This window comes from Labeo rohita, chromosome 13 (genome assembly GCF_022985175.1).
Source record: "Labeo rohita strain BAU-BD-2019 chromosome 13, IGBB_LRoh.1.0, whole genome shotgun sequence".
NCBI lineage: Eukaryota > Metazoa > Chordata > Actinopteri > Cypriniformes > Cyprinidae > Labeo > Labeo rohita.
The window spans coordinates 35,741,685-35,763,739 of record NC_066881.1 but is presented as its reverse complement, the minus strand read 5'-3'; the positions used below and the strand labels follow the sequence as shown (position 1 = coordinate 35,763,739).

The 22,055-nt window shown below is 33.3% G+C and overlaps 1 protein-coding gene and 1 long non-coding RNA gene across 2 annotated transcripts; one reads left to right on the top strand and one right to left on the bottom strand.

The window, feature by feature from the left end:
- The first annotated feature begins 394 nt into the window (after positions 1 to 394).
- Positions 395 to 21,568, top strand: valopa (vertebrate ancient long opsin a). The gene is made up of 5 exons (XM_051126401.1): positions 395 to 1,165; positions 3,864 to 4,074; positions 12,197 to 12,314; positions 12,555 to 12,794; positions 19,784 to 21,568. The coding sequence occupies exons 1-5, from the start codon at positions 826 to 828 to the stop codon at positions 20,021 to 20,023; spliced, it is 1,149 nt and encodes a 382-aa protein (XP_050982358.1). The 5' UTR covers positions 395 to 825; the 3' UTR covers positions 20,024 to 21,568.
- Positions 12,645 to 19,852, bottom strand: LOC127175371 (uncharacterized). Its single transcript, XR_007828981.1, has 3 exons — positions 19,757 to 19,852; positions 16,385 to 16,603; positions 12,645 to 12,772 (listed from the first exon to the last, which is right to left on the bottom strand). It is a non-coding gene; the product is annotated as an uncharacterized LOC127175371 (long non-coding RNA).
- Positions 21,569 to 22,055: the final 487 nt, after the last annotated feature.

Genomic DNA, 22,055 nt, shown 5'->3' with positions numbered 1-22,055 from the left:
AAAATAAAATAAAATTTCGGCCAAAAGGCACATCATCACCAGAATTCACAAATCATGGAGAACCACTTTCGGGATTATTTGCATGTTTATGACAGCGCGTTGTGCATTTATAGCCAAAAAAAATCCGAATATCAAACCGCAAACTATCTTTACTGCGGTGCAGTGGGTTGCACTGTATTGACCTGCACTAATGCAGTGCGCTCGCGTCCAGTGGTGCAGCTGGAGTGTGTGATGAATCAGAGCGGCTCTCCAGGGTCTCCGGCATCGATCCTCTCCGCAGAGAAGAACTGAGAAAGACAATCGGCGCAGTATCGACGAAATGCACATTCGTTTAGCAGTCCAATTTCTGATACAAAGTCACCGTTTGTGCGCTCAATGAGGGGAGTTAGCGGGGCTGCGCGCATCGACTGTTCACCAGAATTGCGCACTCGACGCTTCCGCGAAAAGCCGAATGGATGAAGTTATGAATGTGTTTCTGAACGAGAGCGCGGAACGAGTGTTTCCTCGAGGCGGGAGCGCACTGACTGGAGTTCTGCACACAAGTGATGATGGTGAAGGCGCAGTTACGTGGCTGACCTGACCTGTGATGATAGCCTATATAAACCCCATCCAGCAGGAGAAAGTCAACAGAACACTTCCAGATTCTGGACCACCAAGCGCGCTCAACAAGTCCGCAGGACTCGCCGGGTGGATTATGATGCTGATGTAGGGACACAGAACACAGAAACAATCACTAAACACTCTGGATTTACGATGCACGCGGACTTTCTCCAGATGTAGCCGCGCTCCGCTGCTCGATTTGATTCATTTGACTCGTTTGAAGCGATGGAGTCGTTTGAGGTGGCGGTGAACGGCGTGTCTCACACCGAGGATCCGTTCTCGGGACCGCTCACATCCATCGCGCCCTGGAACTATAAAGTGCTGGCGGCGCTGATGTTCATAGTGACCGCGGTGTCTCTCTGCGAGAACTTCGTAGTGATGCTGGTCACCTTCAGGTTCAAACAGCTCCGGCAGCCGCTCAATTACATCATCGTCAATCTGTCTCTGGCGGACTTTCTCGTGTCGCTGACCGGAGGAATGATAAGTTTTGTGACCAACTACCACGGGTATTTCTTCTTGGGGAGATGGGCTTGTGTTTTGGAGGGATTTGCAGTCACCTTTTTTGGTAGGTCAAAAGTTTGCATTGGACCTTATAGTCATGTTCACCATGTTTCATTTGGGGTTCAGTGATTTATTTTAATATTGATTTTTTTTTTTAAATCTGATTGTAAACACTTTCAGCTTGATCACATGCTCCAAACTTCAGAATCCCAGTTAAAAAAAATAAATAAAATAAAAATAAATAAATAAAAAACTAAATAAAATAAGATAAATAAATAAATATAATAATAATAATAATAATAATAATAAATAATACATTTGAGGATAAAATCTCAAAGTTTGTGGCCAAACAATAATGTATTTAATGTAAATATGTAGTGGCCAGTTAAATTATTAAACTGCAAAAAATAAATAAAAATAAAATAAAATAAAAGTATAATTAATTACTTAAATAAATAAATTAAATAAATAAATTTAAAACATGAAATTAAATTAAAATAACATAAAAATTATAAATTTGAGGATAAAATCTCAAAGGTTTTGGCAAAAAAGATACATTTTTTTAATGTAAATATATAGTGGCCAATTTAAATATTAAACTTAAAAAAATAAAATAAATAAATAAATAAAAATAATTATTTAAAGACAAACTAAAAAAATAAAAACAAAATAATAACTAAACGTTACGTAGATGTTAACTGAAATTTACTTATTTTTGTTGACCAAAACTGGGTTTCAATCCTCAATCAGTAATCTGACGGTAAATTGCATGACATTACTTCTGTTTGTGTTTTAATATATCCCAGTAAAAATTAATAAATAAAAAAAAAAAAAAAATAAATAATAAAAAAAATAGTTATAATAATAATAATAATAAATAAAAAAATAAAAACAAAATAATAATAATAAAAATAAATACAATTATTTAAAGCAAAAATAAAAGCAATAAAAACAAAATAACTAAATGTTACATAATTGTTAACTGAAATTTGCTTATTTTTATTGACCAAAATCTGGGTTTTGATACTTAATCAGTGTTTATATATATATATATGTATATATGTATATGTGTGTATATATATATATATATATATATATATATATATATATATATATATATATATATATATATATATATGTGTGTATATATATATATGTATATATATGTATATGTATATGTGTATATATATATATATATATATATATATATATATATATATATATGTATATGTATATGTGTATATATATATATATATATATATATACTTAATCAGTGTTAATTGTGAAATTAAGTCAATTAAAAATGCGTTTATTTATTTATAATTATAATTAGTTAGTATATTATTCATTATGGTCTCTGGTACCTCAAAGTAAATCTCAAAACCTGTAAACAAGTTTGCATGCAAAATCATTATCTAGTTAATGTGCCTGTGAAGTCATGACTGTTTACTACTGTAAAGAATAACCCAGATGAACAACTGCTCTCACATCTGTTTAACACCTGCAGGTGTCAGTATTTACCATTCAGGTGATCACAGACCCACAATCACATTCCACCGTTCCTTAAGCAGCTTTGATTGGTTGTCTTTAAGGTTAATTGCTATTTATTGTCTGTGCTTACATAATCTGTTTTAATGCAGCTTGTTGTGAAAATGGTTTTAGGGACACATGGAAATTGAAAAGTCCCACATGTTTTCACTGTTTGCTTCCAGGATGTCGTTTGTACGGCATGAAAATGAAGTTTTAATCAAGTTGATCTCCAGATGTTTACTCTGATATCTTTCTCAGTGATAATTAATGTACAACAGCACTTAGTCAAACTAAAGAGAAGATGAACAGAAAGTCATCAAAATTATTGCCAGAGAAAAAAAATGCATGTACAGCAGGACGTTTATCCTGATTTCATAATGATTTCACAGTAGACACTTTATTAGTGTCTCTTCATTAACAGTTGGTTATGTAACATCTGGTCATAAGAAGCGCAATCACTGAAGCTGGATTTTATGATAGACACATCACTTTTTTTTTTTTTTTTTTGCAATAAATGCAAATTTAATGATCTGTCCAGAGTAGCACATCACAAGAGTTTAGTCTCAAATGACTTAATATAAAATCTATTAAAATAAATGACCCAACAGCAATGATTATAAATAAAAAAGCAGTTCTCTGATCAGCTTAGACTGGCAGCAGAATCATAACGAGACGAGATGAATGTAGTTACGTTACCAGTTTAATTTTTAATGCACTTGTTCAGTTTGTTTTAAAAGAGTTGCATGTCGTTTTCAGAAATGGGCATTTATTTCTATAGTGCTTTATACACTACAGATTGTTTCAAAGCAGCTTCGTCGTAATAAACAGGAAAATAAAATTGCAAAAATTTGCAAAACAATTATGAAATGAATTTGATTCAGCTAAAAAGCAGCTCTGCAGAAGACAATGGAGTCATTACTCAGCCCAATTCAGTTCTATGTAAATGCAATTCAGTTAAATAGCTGTTTATGTTGCAAAATGAATCAATTGTGAAATAAGTTTGATTCAGCTAAAAAGCAACTCTACAGAAGACAATAGAGTCGATGTTGATGTTGCAAACTTCATAGATTTGGAACTGGTTTTCACTACACAATGTTAGTTAAAATGCATCTGAAATGACCCATAACTCATGCAGTGAATGTTTCATGAAGTTTCTGAGGGATGCAGCTTTTCTCTGGTGTTACGGAGAGATTTCCTGTGTTTGCTGTTAACCGTTCTGTCTGATTCTGCAGGTATCGTGGCTCTGTGGTCTCTGGCCGTCCTGGCGTTCGAGCGTTTTTTCGTCATCTGTCGGCCGCTGGGGAACATCCGTCTGCGGGGCAAACACGCGGCTCTGGGTCTGCTGTTTGTCTGGACCTTCTCCTTCATCTGGACCATTCCTCCTGTCCTGGGCTGGAGCAGCTACACCGTCAGCAAGATCGGCACCACCTGCGAACCCAACTGGTGAGGAGCTCAACACTCATTTATCACTCTGCGGGGCCATTTAAAAATTAAATTAAGGTGGAAAGACTAATTACAGCACCTAAAAATGCTTCCACTTACACATTTTTAAACTCAAATCTAGATTAAAAAAAATGCATGCACTTGATCAATTTTCAACCATACAACAATGATAAACTACATTTGCCATTATCACACAAAAAAACACTTTAAAGTAAAGGAGAAAAACAAATAAACAAAACAATAATATTAATGATAAATAGAGAAGATCTCCAAAATATAATTTATATATACACTACTGCTCAAACGTTTGGGATCAGTAAGACTTGTAATGTTTTCTGAAGAAGTCTCTTATGCTCATAAAGGCTGCATTTATTTGGTCAAAAATACATTAAAAAACAGTAATACTGCAAAATGGTATTACAATATAAAGTAATGTTTTTTATTTTAATATACTTTAAAATATAATTTATTCCTGTGATGCAAAGCTGAATTTTCATCAGCTGTTTCTCCAGTCTTAAGTGTCACATGATCCTTCAGAAATCAGAATAATATGCTGATTTATTATTAGAATTACCAATGTTGGAAACAGTTGTGCTGACAAATTTTTTTTTCATGATTCTTTGAATAACAAGTTAAAAAGAACAGCATTTATTCATAAATCTTTTCTAACAATGTAAATCACTTTTTTATTAATTTAACACATCCTTGGTGATTAAAAGTGTACATTTCTGTCAAAAAAAGAAATGTACTGACCCCAAGCTTTTGAACAGTAGTGTATATTGTTAGAAAATATTTCTATTTTAAATAAATGCTGTCATTTTTAACTTTTTATTCATCAAATAATCCTGAAAAAAATATCACAGGTTCCAAAAAATATCAAGCAACACAACTTTCCAACAGTGATAATAAATCAGATATTAGAATGATTTCTGAAGAATCATGTGACACTTAAGACTGGAGTAATGATGCTGAAAAATTCAGCTTTGATCACAACAATACTTTTTAATGTATATTAAAATCGAGGAGCGAAATAATATTTCACAATATTATTTTTTTTTTCTGTATTTTTGATCAAATAAACAGCCTCGATGAGCATTAGAAACATTTAAAATACATTAAAAATCTTTCTGAGACTAAACTTTTGAACAGTAGTGTATATATACAGTACACACAAACACACAAATATAAAAATATATTAAAAATATAGAATTACAAGTTGTTATTCATCCAGTGTAATGCCAAGCTAAAATTAAACAAAAACAGCAAAAAAGCACATGATTTGTATGACAACAGTGATTGATTTACATGTACATAGTTAAAATTTTCTTTGTAATTATTTGTGAAATCTACTAGCAATTTCTGAGTGAAAAAGTTTTTTTTTTTTTAATTGTATTGAATTGTAATGTCAAACCATTTTCCTCCACTCAGTACACTGCATTTACATGCTGATCATTTATACCTCCAGACTGTCAGATTCACCTTAACATTTCCGTCAATCAGAAAACAAAAGCGCTCAATAACACTGACTGGACTATCAACAGAACCCGATAGCTCTGGGGTTAGAGCAAGGTTAAATGCTATCTAGCGTCACCTGTAAATGGCACGCTTGACATGTACATCTCATGAGGACAATACAGCTCAATAACTCCCTTTAGCTGATAATCAAGCAGTTTATCCATCACTTCACAACTGAAGATCAATGTGCTGAATGTGTGACAAGGAATAAGTGTATAATCAATGTATGTTGGTTTGATAAAGGCTTGTTGTTCAGGTGTTTTCACACACATGGTGATTTAGGTCAGTTGCTGTGCTTTTGATATTAGTAGGTGTTTCTTCTCAACTCTCATTTATAATCATTGCATTGCACTACTGCTCATTTCCATAAAATTAAACTCAATTTTGATGCATCGGAAAGAGTCACTGTCACTCACGTCATCTCAAATCACTGACTGCCCTTTAAAGATGATCAACATGAATTCAAAGTTTGCTTTCCAAACCCAGTTAACAAGGAACATACTCACATTATTCGTGAAAGGTTCTTTTAAAGCTATGAAAAATGTTCATATGAAAATTATTCAGCTTTAATAATGTTCTCAAAATGCTACTTATACATCATTCATGGAATGTTTTGTTTCTGAAATGTTTTAGTTGGACGCACATCTGACATTTTTAAATGTTGCTACTTATTTCGGAATGTTCAGAGAACATTCAAAGTAACATTATATAATAAAATTATCAAATGGAATGCTCCCTTGATGTTTGCATAAAAAATAAATGTTTAGAGAACATTCAGAAATGAAGTTTTCATAACTTTTCATAACTTGAAAAGTTATGAACTTCATGGGACCTTTGGCAAACATTTTAAACAGTAAAAAATGGAATGTTCCCTTAACATTTGCACTAAAAAAAAAAAAAAAAAAAAAATCAGGAACATTGAAGAATAAAATTTTCATGACTTAATGGTAATGTTAGAAAATTGTTAGGAAAACATTTTGAAAAATTCCCCTTAGTGTTTGCATAACTATTATTATTATTATTATTATTATTATTATTAAACATTTAAAAACCTGTATGTTTGCATGTACATTCGTAAATATTTTCACACTTCTTAGGAAAGTTAGAAAAACGGTTTAGAAAATATTTGGAATATTATGAAATTAAATGTTCCATTTTTAACATTCAAAAGAATGGATATTTGGAACAACTACCTGTTTATAAGTTAATGGAAAGTCAACAAAATGTTCTTAAAAACACGTTTTTGTTAGTTTAAAATGCATGTTCCTCATTCATCTGCATGTCTTTCAAAGAAAATGTGTTTGTCTGAGTATCTTCAGTTGTTCTGCAGATGCTTAGTTGAGCATGGAGATGTGGTTTGATCACTGTCTATTGTGTGAATGGGCATTTATAGATTCATCATTGTCATCTTGTGAATGTCTTCAAAATCTTTCAAGCTTTCAAGGACACTGTAAATGAAGGCTCTTTCTATCTTCTAATTGTCTAAAATCTTTTCATTTTCAAGTGAGGGACGTCACAATATAGGATGAGTAGGTTCAATGGATGGAGCTTGTCAAACTCTTTTCCTGAACCAGCAGCTGATTAACCAGCTCAGATTTATTGTCTCTTCCCTGCTAATTAGTCCTTTTATCCATAAATGCCAGCCTTGTTCTGACATGCTAATATATTTGAGCTCGTTTTGGCCAAATGAAATACTCACCAGCAGGATTTCTTACTTGTTCAAACTCCATTTTACCTTTGACATCTTTATCTTCAAACAGTGTTATGTGTTTTAGTATGGAACTCCCATTTCCACCAGGAAAAAAAGGTAATTTCTTTTTTCTCACAGTTCAGAGTTTATATCTCTATTCTGAGTTTGTCTCGTAACTGTGAGTTTGTATCTCAATTCTGAGTTTGTCTTGTAATTCTGAGTTTATATCTCAATTCTGATTTTTTTTTTTATTTTTTATCTCAATTCTGAGTTTGTCTCATAATTCTGAGTTTATATCTCAATAGGTTGTTTGCACATGACGTCATTGCTGTGGCGCGAAATGCAGCTGGAGGGCAGGAAGTGATATTTCTCCATAGGAATCACTAGCAGAAACTCAAAAATGCCTATGTTTTGTGTTGTTTATGGATGCTAAAATCGGTCAAACCGAGAAACCACAAAATATCTTTTATCATGTATGAAAATTTGCTGTTTATAAGGGTGGAAAGGCAAGAAATTGACTGAAAAGCGCAGGAAAAAGTGTGTGTGCGTGCAAATGGTTAAGAAAAGATATAATAATATGTTAAGATATTAATAAAGAAATATATAAATATATACAGGGTGAGACAGTGAGAATTCACCTAATGCTAAACGCCACACGTAGACACACTGTAAGATATTATATTTGTAGTTCCGAGAGCGTCATCGATTATAACGGAACATTGTGAGATTGCAATAAATTGAAGTGCGTGACAGCTTTTCAGTGACTATATGGAAGCGCTATTTGCTCACTTTCTATAATCAGTTCGGAATTTGAATAAAGGTTTCGCCTTACGTGCTGCTGACAGGACCAACAGCCACAAAACCCTGCACATGCAGCGAACTTTCAGGAGTGACTGAAAAAGCAGAACGGATGATATGGAGGAATGTCTGTACTGTACAAGAGAAACGTATAAACAGAAAATCACAACATATGTTGGATGTGATCCTTGTGTTATGAAGAGGACTGATTTTTCAACTAAATTGAAATAGCTGCCTCAGTTGCCCGTCATGGAGGCGGTGGAAATAAGCTATGCAACTAAGCCTGATAGCAAACAAACTCTTTCGAAAGTGATTCCCACATTTATATGGAGGATGCAGGATATATGTCACTCCTGAAACTACTGCTGTACAGGGTTTTTGACAGTCAATTTCTTGCCTTGTCCTCCTTATGCAACAGCAGATGTTCATACACGATATGAAATAAAACTTCTCGATTTGACCGATTTCCATAAACAACTGAAAACATAGTCGTTTTGAGATTCTGCTATTGATTCCTATAGAGAAAAATCACTTCCTGCCCTCCAGCTGCATTTCGCACGTCCTCAGAATCACGTGATTGCAAACAACCTATTCTAAGTTTGTCTAAATTCTGATTTTTTTAATCTTAATTCTGAGTTTATATATGCAATTCTGAGTTTTTGCAATTGAGTTTTTTTCTGACTTCTGAGATTAAAATAATCACAATTACCTGATTTTTTTTTTTTTAAATGTTTTATTCTGTTGCAAAAACAAGCTTATATTTTGAAAGAACAGTCAATAATATGAACGAGCAGATTCGTCAAAAATACAAATGTCTTGTTACACATTAGATTGCATGAAGTAAGAGTAAACATATTATATAACATAATAAAGAATTGCACAATCATCAGAAAACTAAAATATCCCACTAACTGGCACATCAGGGCATCATTTGAGTGTTATTGGTGTAAACACCTGAATAAACTGACTTGACTTTTGACACGTATCCTTTTAGGGTAATGGTAAATAGTAACCGATGCTGGTGTTTGTATGAGCGATGGGTAAATATCCTCCAGCTGTATTGTGTAACTAGCAGGTTTTGTTTGTCCCTTCTTCTGTCACCGGCTTATACTGTCATTCTGCATTATGACCTCCTTTCTTCTTCTTTATACTCAGACATTCTGCTTTTTACTTGCATAAGACTGAGACTTTCACCCTCTCATCTTATATTCACCATGAGCTGCATTACCAAAGGCCGTCAAACAACACATCCAAGTCTTACTGTTACTTTGGTGATTTAAACAGACTTTTTGCTAATACAAAACTATCTCACTTTTGTAAACGTTTAAGTTGGTCTGTTTCTAGAACCAGAAGTATCAATGTTAGTATGTTTTTAATCGATTGTAAGGACTCCAGACTGAGTGCAATTTCTGGAAAACTGATGTCAGTGTTCAACAGAGAGAAACATGCGATGAAAATGTTGTAAGAGATGGACATGGTTCGTTGAGAAGCTCTGAGCTTCTGACAGAACGGTTTTAGATGATAAAAAAAATAATAATTTACTTGTCTTTACTAGGGATTAGGGCTGCATGATTATGACAAAAACCATAATTGTCGATTATTCCCTTGAAATTGTAATTGCGATTATTAATTACGATTATCACAATTTATATTGAGCTTTATAGCACTGTTTGAAGCAACTGCATGCCACATTTTTATATATAGTGTCTTTATAAAAAAGTAAAAATGTAAAAAAAAAACAACAACAAAAAAAACTTAAGATAACATGTAGGAAAAATACACTCTCTCTCTCTCTCTCTCTCTCTCTCTCTCTCTCTCTCTCTCTCTCTCACACACACATCTTAAGAAAGCAGAATAATATAAATGCATTTTTTTTTTTTTTTTTTTTTTTTTTTTTGTAATTGTGCCTTTTGAACGATTACATAATTGGCATCTGTAATTGTAATCACGATTAGAAATTTGATTAATTGTGCAGCCCTACTAGGGATGTAACAATATTATAAATGTTGTGATGTTGTGATATTATCGTGGTCACATGACGATATAAACTATAGGTCTTCCTGGCAAAAAGTGTAGTTTTCTAAATATATTTAATCTTCTTATTCTAACATAATAGGTCTTTGAAGTTATGTTTTGGGCCATTATGCTTTGACACAGCAACTGTCACACAATCTAAAACCGAAAGCACAATATGGCTTAATGCCTTCAAGTCCATTTTTGCTGTGCGTTTCAAAGCGAAGCACGCACTTTGTTCAGGCGATCAGCTCTTGATCCGGTGTTTTCCGCGCTTTGAAACGGCTCGGTTCACAGAGAATGAATGCAGTGAACTCATTTACTGCAAACACTGTGAGTTTAGCACGTGTTTGGGAACGCAACGACCACCAGTTATCCTTTTTTTGCGTTAGATGATTACAGCATTTCACTAGATTTGTAGTGAGACGTGTTTTTGTAAGCCTGTTTTCACTAAAGCTGGAGTTTTCCTTCAAAATAAAAGTTCTACTGTCGTTTCCGACAAAATTAAAGTTTAAAAATATGCAGTATGAATTGCTGACGGCTAGTGGTTTAAATGCAGTCCAAATTTAAAATGTGTCTTTCAAGTGCAGAGATTAGGAAAGAAGTATTGTAATTTCCCTACACTGTGTGTGTAAAAAAAAAAAAAAAAAAAAAAAAAGTTGAGTCAATTTAAAATAATTTGTTACCCCGTTGCCTTAAAATTTTAAGTTCAGTCAACTCAAATAAGTTTCATCAACTCAAAAAAAAAAAATTTAATCTTAGTTCAGTTGACTAAACTAAAAATTTGGTTTGTTAAACTTAAAAGCTGGGTTTGTTACCCAGCTGCCTTAAAATTTTAAGTTGAATCAACTCAAATATATAAGTTGTCACTTAGTTCAACTTAACATTTTAAGTTGACTAAACTTTTTTGAGTTGACTGAACTTAAAATTTTGTTTAAGTTGACTCAACAAATTGTTTTTTTTCTTTTACAGTGTATTGTAGTGTAAAGTGAAAATAATATACCTATGAAATATTAATTTTCATTTATTTTGCAGTGCAGTTGTTTTAGAATATATGGAATATAATATATTCTATCACTGTCATTACTGTTGTTATTATTATTATATTCTAATTAGTTTGGCTTCCTAAAACACCAGTATGAATGTAATTTAGCCTGAGACAGTATATCACAAATAAAAAAAGAGGGTTGAGTCTCCTTTAAAGTTCAGGTACAAGTCAATTCATTGACTTTTTTCTGATTTCCCTGTTGAAAAAAACAGCATATGCTGGTTAAGTATGTTTTGAAGCATGGCTGCTGGTTTTAGCTGGTTTAAGCCGGTCCTTAGCTGGTCATAAGATGGTTTAAGATGGTCCTAAGCAACTATTTTTTTTCCCCCACAGGGTTGTTTTTTTTAGTTAAGAACATGAGTTGAGTTCTTAATTTTGAACTCTCAAAGTGTGTTAGATGGAATAATTTACTTTAAAATGTACAAAATGTTCATTTTTCCAAATTCTTCATTTCTTTTTTTCTTATTTTTTTAAATATTCCAATAAATATTGTATGAAGAACTTCATACTGCAGTATTATCATATTGTCAGATTTTGATATTATTACATCCCTACTTTTTACTATATAAAAGTACTAAAAGTACTATACACACATCACATAAACTCATATTCCAGCTCTTTACTGAGGTCTCCTTGTTAACATATGTAAAATAAATAAATAATGGAAGCTTTATCATCTTCACAAAATAAATATTAAAATGCTGCACAATAAATATGAAAAATGTACATACACACCATTTTAATAATAACTGTTTTAATATATTTACTGAGCAATAAATATATAAAAAATAGGAACAATATAAATTTGGTTTGGATAAAAACAATGACCATTTGTAATTGTTGAGAAATGATTTATCAGTGTTTTCAGTAACAATGTAGTCCATTTTTTCTTTTCTTTTTTTTTTTTTCACAAAAGTAAAATGTGGAAATTTTATAGTTGTAATGCGCTCTCTCTCTCTCTCTCTCTATATATACTCAAGTTTTTTTTCTTTCTTGGAATGCTAAGGAAGCTTTCTCTTCGTCAGATCATTGCACTCATTAATTTTGCTCCTCCGCAGGTATTCAGGAAACTTCCACGATCACACCTTCATCATCACGTTCTTCATCACCTGTTTCATCTTTCCGCTGGGTGTGATCATCGTCTGCTACTGCAAACTGCTTCGGAAACTCAGAAAGGTCAGTCTCTCCACAATATGTGTCCAGGGGCTCGTTAGACGAGTGAGTCATACTAATCCTAATAAATCCTAATGATCTTTCTGATGTCATTACAACTGCAAACTGACCTCTGATCATTGAGACAAACCATAAAAATAATCTAAAGTAACCATGTGTAGACATTATTTATATCTACTGCCATCTTCAAACCTATCCATGATAGCAGTTATTTTGTCAGCATGCACTATGTGTATGTTTTAGGTGTCCAACACGCAAGGCAGGCTGGGTAATGCCAGGAAGCCGGAGCGTCAGGTGACCCGTATGGTGGTTGTGATGATCGTGGCCTTCATGGTGGCCTGGACTCCGTACGCCGCCTTCTCCATCGTCGTTACGGCCTGTCCCAGCATGTACCTGGACCCACGGCTGGCAGCCGCTCCAGCGTTCTTCTCCAAAACCGCAGCGGTTTACAATCCCATCATCTATGTGTTCATGAACAAACAGGTGACCTTTACATTCACGCATCCGTCAGACGCGTTCATGCAAAGTGACTTACAATGCAATTATCAGTTCATGCATTGCCTGGAGATTAAACCCATGCTCTACTATTTGATAAACACATTTCTAAAGCTCTAAAAGATCAAACTTTGCCTGTTTCACACTAAATCTCCTCCATGTCTGTAATCATGAGCTGAATTGATCATAGTGATGGTTGTTCCTTATGGGAATCAAACCCTGCAACCCTGAGTTTTAGCCACACATTTTCCAGCGGTTTGCTTAATAAATAGATCAGTAAATGAGTAAAATACGGCGTGAAGTGAGCGCAGGATGGTTTTAAGTTGAATCGACTTGCCCTGATATCACCTGCGTCTCTCTCTTACTAGTTTTATTATTAAATGCTCTATTAATAGAGGCGTCATTTAATAAAGCAGCTCAAATGGCTGAAAAATTACACTTGATCTTTTAGTCATGAAAGCTTATGAATGGAAACCCAATGGAAATACAACTCTACTTCCTTTGAAAGTCAGACAGTAGGTAAAGGCACTTAAAACATCCTAATTTCAATGACTTTCATGTTGATTACAGTGATATTACATCAACATTAGACAAAGCTTTTCATGCATTTTTATGAGTGCTTCTCATTGAAGCTTGTTTCTAGAATATGATAGAAAAAGGTAAATGCAACTTTTTATATCACAGTTCTTTTTTCTCAGAACTGTGAGATATAAACCAAATTGTAAGGAAAAAAAAAGAGTTCTCAGTTTATATCTTGTAATTCTTTTTTTTTTTTTTTTGCAGAATTTCTCAGTTACTTTTTTCTGAGTTTATATTTTGCCACTTTTTCTCATAGAATTGCAAAATCAGAAAAAAAAATTTAAAAAGCAGAATATAAAATGAAAAATATAAAGGCACAGTTCTGTGAAAAAAGTCTAAGAATCATGAGGGAAAATAGAATTGCAAGATATGAATTCAGAATTGTGATATGCAAATTTAGTGCAAATTTAAAACTTTATTTTATTGCAGAAAAACAATAACAGAATTACAGTTTTTCTCAATTGCTTAAACACATTTCTTGAAATTATGCCTCGCTTTTGCGAAACTCTAAACACAAATCCGTAACTTCTAACTCAATTCTCCGAACTTACTATATTCAGGTCAAAATGAAGCTCTCCACTCAAAACAACTCAATCTTGCTGAAAAAAACAAACTTTTCTCTTAGACATGACACACAAACCCTCAAAAACACACACACTACAACACAGTTTTACACACTGATGAGATCAATTGAAAACAATACTACGAAAACTGGTAATAACTGTTGCTTGGAAAAAAAATGATGAACACAACAAATGTATGCATTTGCAAGTGTTTTAATCCTTAATTTATTGTACTGTAGAGTACAGCACAAAACAGCAAACAACAACAAAAATAATTATTCTACCCCAGCATCCATGTCTTTGGTCTGGGACAGGCCAAACAACCTCCTCAACATCACACTCTAATTGGTTATAACCCTGGCACGCATCAGCTAAAATATAGAAGACTGCTTGTTTTCTTGCCCTTGCCCTTCCTATTTCTCTTCCATGTTGTTGTCGTCGTCCTCCTCCTTCTTCTCCTCCTCTTCCTCTTTCACCTCCTAATCTTTGTCTTCGAAATTGCATATTACTGTATGCGGGATATTGATTGAAAAAGACCAGATAGGATACACAGTTACACTTTTACTAGTGGTCTGACAAAAAAAAAAAAAAAAAAACATAAAAAAAAAAAATAAAATATAAATACATTACAAAGTCATTGTGAAATAGAAAAGAGAAATATGGGCAAAGGCCGAAATATAAATTAGAAAGTCCAGAATTTGTAACTCTTGTGTTGTCCTCTGTCTATATATGCTTCCCAACTGAAGGTTCATGAGATGTTGAGATGTACCTTTGAGCTATTACAGAGAACTGCTTTATCATCGGTTGATCTGTAGTCTCTACATTAGTGAAAGTCAGTATTCACTTGAACAATTCATGGCAAATTTACAAAAAGTCTAATACAAATGTGTAGAATATGCTTGACAGCTAGATCAAAAATGTAGCATTTACTGCAAAGACATATACAATGAGCTAATGACTTGATGTTTTGAGGGGAAAGACTATAGCAACATGAAAACCGCAGACAAATCAGTTGCATAATCAGCTGCATGAATATACCAAAGCAAACGCAACTTGTTAAAAAAAAATTGCACAATGTGCACAAGTGACTAGATGATGTGGAGGTTGAACAAGTAGTTTTGAGAATTTCATTTCTGATCTGAGAAATGCACCAAACTAAGCTGACTTTGGCACTTTTATCTCCATCGAAGGTTCTGATTGGTGTGTGATAGATTTTGACTCCTAGTGTTTCCACTTGGGTAATTGTGTGCTAATTGAGCTCAAACTTTGCAGACTCGAGTGAACAATATTGAATGCTAGTGCTTTCTAAATGATCACATGGTGTAAGCACTGAGAAATGTAGGGATTTGTGTGTAGAGTTTTGCAGTAACAGTTCACCAAATCTGACTCATGTGTTAAAGCAGGGGAATAGTGTTTATAGTTCAGGGAAATGGGTGTGCTTTTTGAAAAATGGCATTATGGTTTTGAAATTTTAGTTCAAAAGACTAGTTATAGTGTTTTAGCAATTGAGAAAAACTGTAATAGAACAGAATTACTAATATAAACTCACAATTCTGAGGAAAAAGTCCAAACAGTCAAACAATTAATCATGATTAATTGCATGCAAAATAAAAGTTTGTTTATATAATATGTGTTTGTACTTTGTAAATTTATTATGTATATACAAACACAAATGCATGTATGTATTTAAGAAAAAAAGGTTATTTATATATAAAATATACAAATAATACATGGGGAATAAACAGAACTGTGAGATCTAAACTCAAAATAAAAAAAGAGGTCTGAAGTGTGAGTTAATTTTTTGTAAATTCTTTAAGTTCAAATCGTGAGATTAAAAAGTCACAATTTTCTTTTTATTAAAATGTCAGAATTGTGGCAAAGTCTGAATTTTGAGAAATAAAGTCTGAAGATGAAGTTATTTTCTTTTTTACCATTTTTTTATTTTTTAAATTAAGTGGTGGAATTGGACATGCATAGTTTCTACCTGTAACTGGTTTGGACTACCGGCATTTCTTATGAATATTCAATATAACATCAACTAATTATAAGATTAGAAAGGCCAAACTCAGACACGCTTTGCAGCTTGCTTTGCTCAATGATTTTGTGGCGACGCTTGTACTTAAATTTTGATCTTAAACGTAATATTGCATGAAGATCTCGAGGCGCGGCGAGAAAGTTTGCTGCGTCCCACTTAAAATCCCCCGCTGGTAAATAGGTTACTGTAGCTGAAAGAGCTTGAAGGTTTCGCCTGACAGAAATAAGTCCTTATGCAAGCCATTTAGGATTGAGGTTGCTTCCCCATACTGTGTTTGAGAAGCGCGCAGGACACAGTTTATGGATTTAGAAAAATCCTAAAGCTGTCATGGTGGGATGATATGGCTTCACTAGAGCTGACATATCTGACATATATTACTAAAATAAAAAATAAATAAATACCTGCGGTTTGGATCAAACCCGGCGCGCTCCAAAGGAGAAGATGCTGAATTATTGAGCAGCTGTGGAGGTTATTGGACGTAAACAGTGTCTGGCAGCGCCGCGTCTTTCCGTCATCCCGCTGAGCTCTAGCTGTCAGTTTAGCCGCTGGTTTCCTCCATTCAAACGCTGACATATGGATGCTGTCCACACTCGTCAGGAAGAGCTCTCCTGTTCAGAAACCTGCAAAAATATGTGCACAACAACACAATGTGTGATTTTTGTCACAATGATGGTCGTCTCAGACTAAATAATGTTGTCAGTGGTCAGATGAATTTGCTGGAGACTGCTGCTCTGTCAGTTGGATGCACTTCTTCAATGGGTTATAAAAGAAAATAGGTGGAAAAAAAAAAAAAAAAAAAAAAAACATTTTTGAGAATGCAATACTACACTGAAAAAAAAAATAAAATTACAATAAAAAATTACAATTACAATACTATTTGTGACCCTGGACCACAAATAAATAAGTTTGATGTATGGTTTGTTAGAATAGGACAATATTTGACCAAGATACAACTATTTGAAAATCTGGAATCTGACGGTGCAAAAAAATTTAAATATTGAGAAAATCACCTTTAAAAATCACCTTTAAAGTTGTACAAATGAAGTTCTTAGGAATGCATATTACTAATCAAAAATGAAGTTTTGATATATTTATGGTAGGAAATTTACAAAATATCTTCATGTAACATCATGAAGACTGAACATCAATTAGACTGAAATTTGGTGGTATTTTACTAATTACTGCTAGGCATATTAATGCACTGTATGTTTTAAACTTGTAAAATGATTATTTAAGTATGTTTTACAAAAAAATACCATTTCAGTCTTTTTACTGCAAAACTGTAATGTTTATTACAGTGTTGCATGCTGTTTATTTGTACTTATTTGTGAAATTTACAATCAATTTCTGAGTAAAAATAGTTTCAATGCCAAGTCACTCTGAAAATGCTAGTAAATTTCACAAATAATCTCAAAGAAATGGCAAGTAACACTGAACTGAACAAATTCTTTGAAGTAGAAAAACTGTTAACTATAATAACTCTGGTGTTTACAGTGTAATTTTATTGTGCATTGCATGATAAAAGTGATTTTAAACCAACAGCCAACATTTGAAAAGCCCCTATATTTACATGTTCTTTTCTAAACAAACACATACTGGGAAGCTTCATCCCCAGAACTGCACAGACACAGAAAGGCTTTAGGACACAAGATAATTAGTGTCTGTCGGACTCTGTAGTTTAACGACGAGGACTAATAAAGAATGAGAAGGACGATGTTGACTGCAGGCTAATGTGGAAACAATTAATGATTGCTGTGCAATTATGACCTCATCATGATTGACTAAATGTACCCGCGTGTTACACACAGCCGTCAGCTGCAATGCGCCACGTCTCGATGACTCTATTTCACTGCTAGTTTAGCAGCCTGATTGCATTAGAAAAAGCGTTTGGATGTAACCCTCAGTATTTGGTCATTTATTTAGGGTGAAACTACAGGCAAAGCCATTGCTTTTTTTCATGCACTGGTTGACTTTGAGATCACGGGCTATTTGTTTGTAAATTGTCTTCTTTTAAACTGATGCAAAGAAAACCTCTAACATCTAACAAAAACATCTTGTTGCGTATTGCACTTTATTTGCATCTGTGGATTTTAATTCAAATGCATATCTTTAAAGGCATGACATTTTTCTCTAATCCAGTAACACTTACATACACCAAACTTAGCAGTTTTATTCCTACTTGTATTCTGTAGAGTTGTACTGAAAAGTTTGTTCATATATTGTTAGAATGATTTATTATTGCACTTTATCTGTTTGCATTTGTATATTTCCAATTCAAGTCTTTTTACAGGTTGTTTTCTCAAAATGAGTTTTTTCTCCACCTCAGTAACTCTTACAAACACCAAAATTTACAGTTTTATTACTAACTATATTCCGAAGGTTTTCATTGAGGGGTTTGTACATAACATTTTCCTGATTTATGTAACATTCCTAAAATCTTTTTCTATTTTCTAAATCTATTTGCAACTGCAGATTTCTAATCCAATACAAATTCTTCTAAAGGCTGTGAGATTTTTCTCCACTTCAGTAACATTTACATACACCAAATTTAGCAGTTTTATTCCTACTTGTAGTCTGTGGAATTTTACTGAAGGGTTTGTTCATATATTAATCGAATGATTTATTATTGCACTTTATCTATTTGTGTTTGTAAATTTCTATATAAATTTCCAGTATATGTCTTTAAAGGCTGTTTTCTCAAAAAAAGTTTTTTCTTCTACCTCAGTAACACAAAATTAAGTTTTATCTAAATTCTGAAGGTTTTTATAGAGGGATTTGTTCATAATATTTTCCTGATTTATGTAACATTCCTAAAATTTGCAACTGCAGATTTCCAATACAGTACAAATTTTTCTGAAGTCTGTGGGTTTTTTCTCTACTTCAGTAACACTTACATACACCAAACTTAGCAGTTTTATTCCTAGTTGTATTCTGTAGAGTTTCCTTGAAGGGTTTGTGTACATATTGTTCCAGTGATTTACTATTGCTCTTTATCTATTTGCGTTTGTATATTTTAATAGATTTACAATCCATATTTTTAAAGGCTGTTTTAGCAAAAGTTTTTTCTTCACCTCAGTAACGCTTACAAACACCAAAATTTACAGTTTTATTCCTATCTATGTTCTGAAGGTTTTTATTGAGGGGTTTGTTCATAACATTTTGTTCATAACACATAACATTGTTCATAACAATTTGCAACTGCAGATTTCCAATACAACACAAATGTTTCTGAAGGCTGTGAGATTTTTCTCTACTTCAGTAACACTTACATACACCAAATTTAGCAGTTTTATTCCTATCAATATTCTGAAGGCTTTTACTGAGGGATTTGTTCATATTTCATTCACACTGATTTATACAACATTGTATTCCTAAAAATGTTAGGAATTTGCTCCTGGTATTTTCTGATTAATGAAACGATTAAAAACAACAACAACAACAAAAAAAAAATCCAAAATCCCCTCTGTAAAAACCTTTGATTCTAATATGACAACAAAATCAAACAAGAATTTTGAACCAGTTTTTTAATGTACTGATTTAAATCGAATGGGGAACAAAGACGATATCTATTAGTTAAAAGTTTAACCATATTTATCTGTAGTTCCTTCCAATTTGTTGTAGAACACTTTGGGACCAGCCATGCTGAACCCTAATCTTAAGTTTATGAATTTTTAGTGATGTTCACTGCAGGTCAAATGAATTTCAAGGCTGTTTTTCTAGCTCATCGCAGAGTTAAAGTGTTCAGCAAAGATCGCTAGAGAATAATCCATTACATTTCTCTTCCCTGTGATTCCCCTCAGTTCAGGAAGTGTGTGGTTCAGCTCTTGAGCTGCAGTGACGTCACCGTCATCGAGGGGAACATCAACCAGACCACCGAGCGCGCAGGCATGACCAATGAAAGCAACACAGGAGAGATGTCCGCCATCGCCGCACGCATCCCCGCGGCTGGAACCGTCCCACCTAAAACAGTAGAGCATCCCAATGAACGCAGCTCATTCGCCCAAATTCCCATTCCTGAGAACAAAGTATGTCCGATGTAAAGACACTGTTTGTCACTCGTGTTCTCTGGCTGAATGCATTTATTCTTTTGAATGCTGGCATCCAAACTTTAGTCTAAATGATGTTCATCCAGCATGACATTTTGCAGCTTGTGCATGACAGACACTGTTAAAGTTACAGAAAAACACTGAAACATGCAGTGTTGGGGACTGCTAACTATTTTCCTTCAAAGTAGTTCACTACAAAAACAAAAAGAAGGCTAAGGGGTGATATCTTTAAAAAAATATAATTTTCATGTATTTTTTTAAAGCTTTATTTAGCAACAGTTTCACAAAGATGGATGCAAAAAAGAGATTAATTTGCAATAAAATTATTTTAACACAATATGGTAACATTTGTGACCTTGGACCAAAAACCCAGTTTTAAGTAGCACAGGTATATTTGTAGCAATAGCCAAAAATACATTGTATGGGTCAAAATTATAGATTTTTCTTTTATGCCAAAAAATCATTAGGATATTAAGTAAAGATTGTGATCCATTAAGATATTTTGTAAATTTGATTAGTAATGTGCATTGCTAAAAACTTAATTTGGACAACTTTAAGGGTGATTTTCTGAATATTTTGATATTTTTGCACCCTAAGATTCCAGATTTTTAAATTGTCGTATCCTAACAAACCATACGTCAATGGAAAGCTTATTTATTCAGCAAATGTATAAACCAAAACTGACTTATGACTGGTTTTGTGGTTTAGGGTCACATTTTACTTTAGGCCTTTATGTGTAATACATAACTGTGGTTACAGTTATTAATGAAATCATATAATGCATTATAGGTTGCATTACAAAGCATAAATACTTAATATATGCATTTTATAATGCAAATATAACAAAAGTAATTGACTTTTTATCTCACAATTTGGACTTTCCTCCTCAGAATTCTGAGTTTACATTTTGCAGTTTTTTCCCGACCATGGAATATGAAAAGTAAATGATGAGTGACATAATTTTATCATGCATTATATAAAGGCTTACTCTAAAATTACTATGGTAATACCACGGTACAGTGATCAGGGTTTCTGCAGGGTCTTCCAAAGTCTTAAAATTTCGTTGTATCAAATTTAAGGCCATAAAAAGTCTTAAAGTGTACAAAAAAGTCTTAATCAAGATTTCAAGAGGTCTTAAATTTTGGGACGGAAAGACCAGAATTGTGATATTGGCTTAATGTGATGATTAAACTTTGAAATGTGCAGCACTCATATTCAATAAAATCATGGCCTTTTGAAGTCAGCTGCTGTGCTGCCATTACAGGGGGAAACTGCTATATTTCTGCCGTTCCAAAAGCGCCACCTGCTGGCAAAGAATGAATTTGCATTTTCAGTTTTTGTTCAGACCATTGTGAAAACTGACCCGTTTTACCCTACAAAAACGCAGAGCTGTAAATGTGAATTGGTGAATTGATAAGGAGATAATGCATTATAAAAACCTAAACAGTAAAATGTATTTAATAATTGATTAAATTAATATAATAATTAATACTTTTGACTCATCCATTTTCATAAAATGGTTTAAAGTCTAAAATGTGAAGTTTGTCATTTTCTAAAACCTTTTTTGTGAAAACTTTTTACAGTAATTTTTTTGCTCTACCCCACACATATGGTATTAATTTTATTAATGTGCAGGTTTTAAATTTGAGCTTAAAAATCCTGCAGACACCCTGAGTGATGGTATTATCACAGTACGTCAGTACATCCTGTATAATGGTGCTAAATCATGATACTGACGTTAAACCCCAAAGTACTGCTAAGAATTGATTATAAGTAAAGTATTACCACAAGAAATGTTAAAATGCAGTAAACCCATGCAAAAATACTTTTTTTTTTTTTTAACAGCTGAACTACTGAAAAAATTAATTTAAGGTAGCTTTTTAGTGAGTTTCTCTCCAGCGCTGCATAAATGACTGCTGACTGTTGATCATCAGTTATTCACACTGAACTTTTAGAGGCTTCTTCACTGCAACATTTGCACAGATATTAAAAAAACCAGACAGAAAAACAAACTGAGCAGGCACTT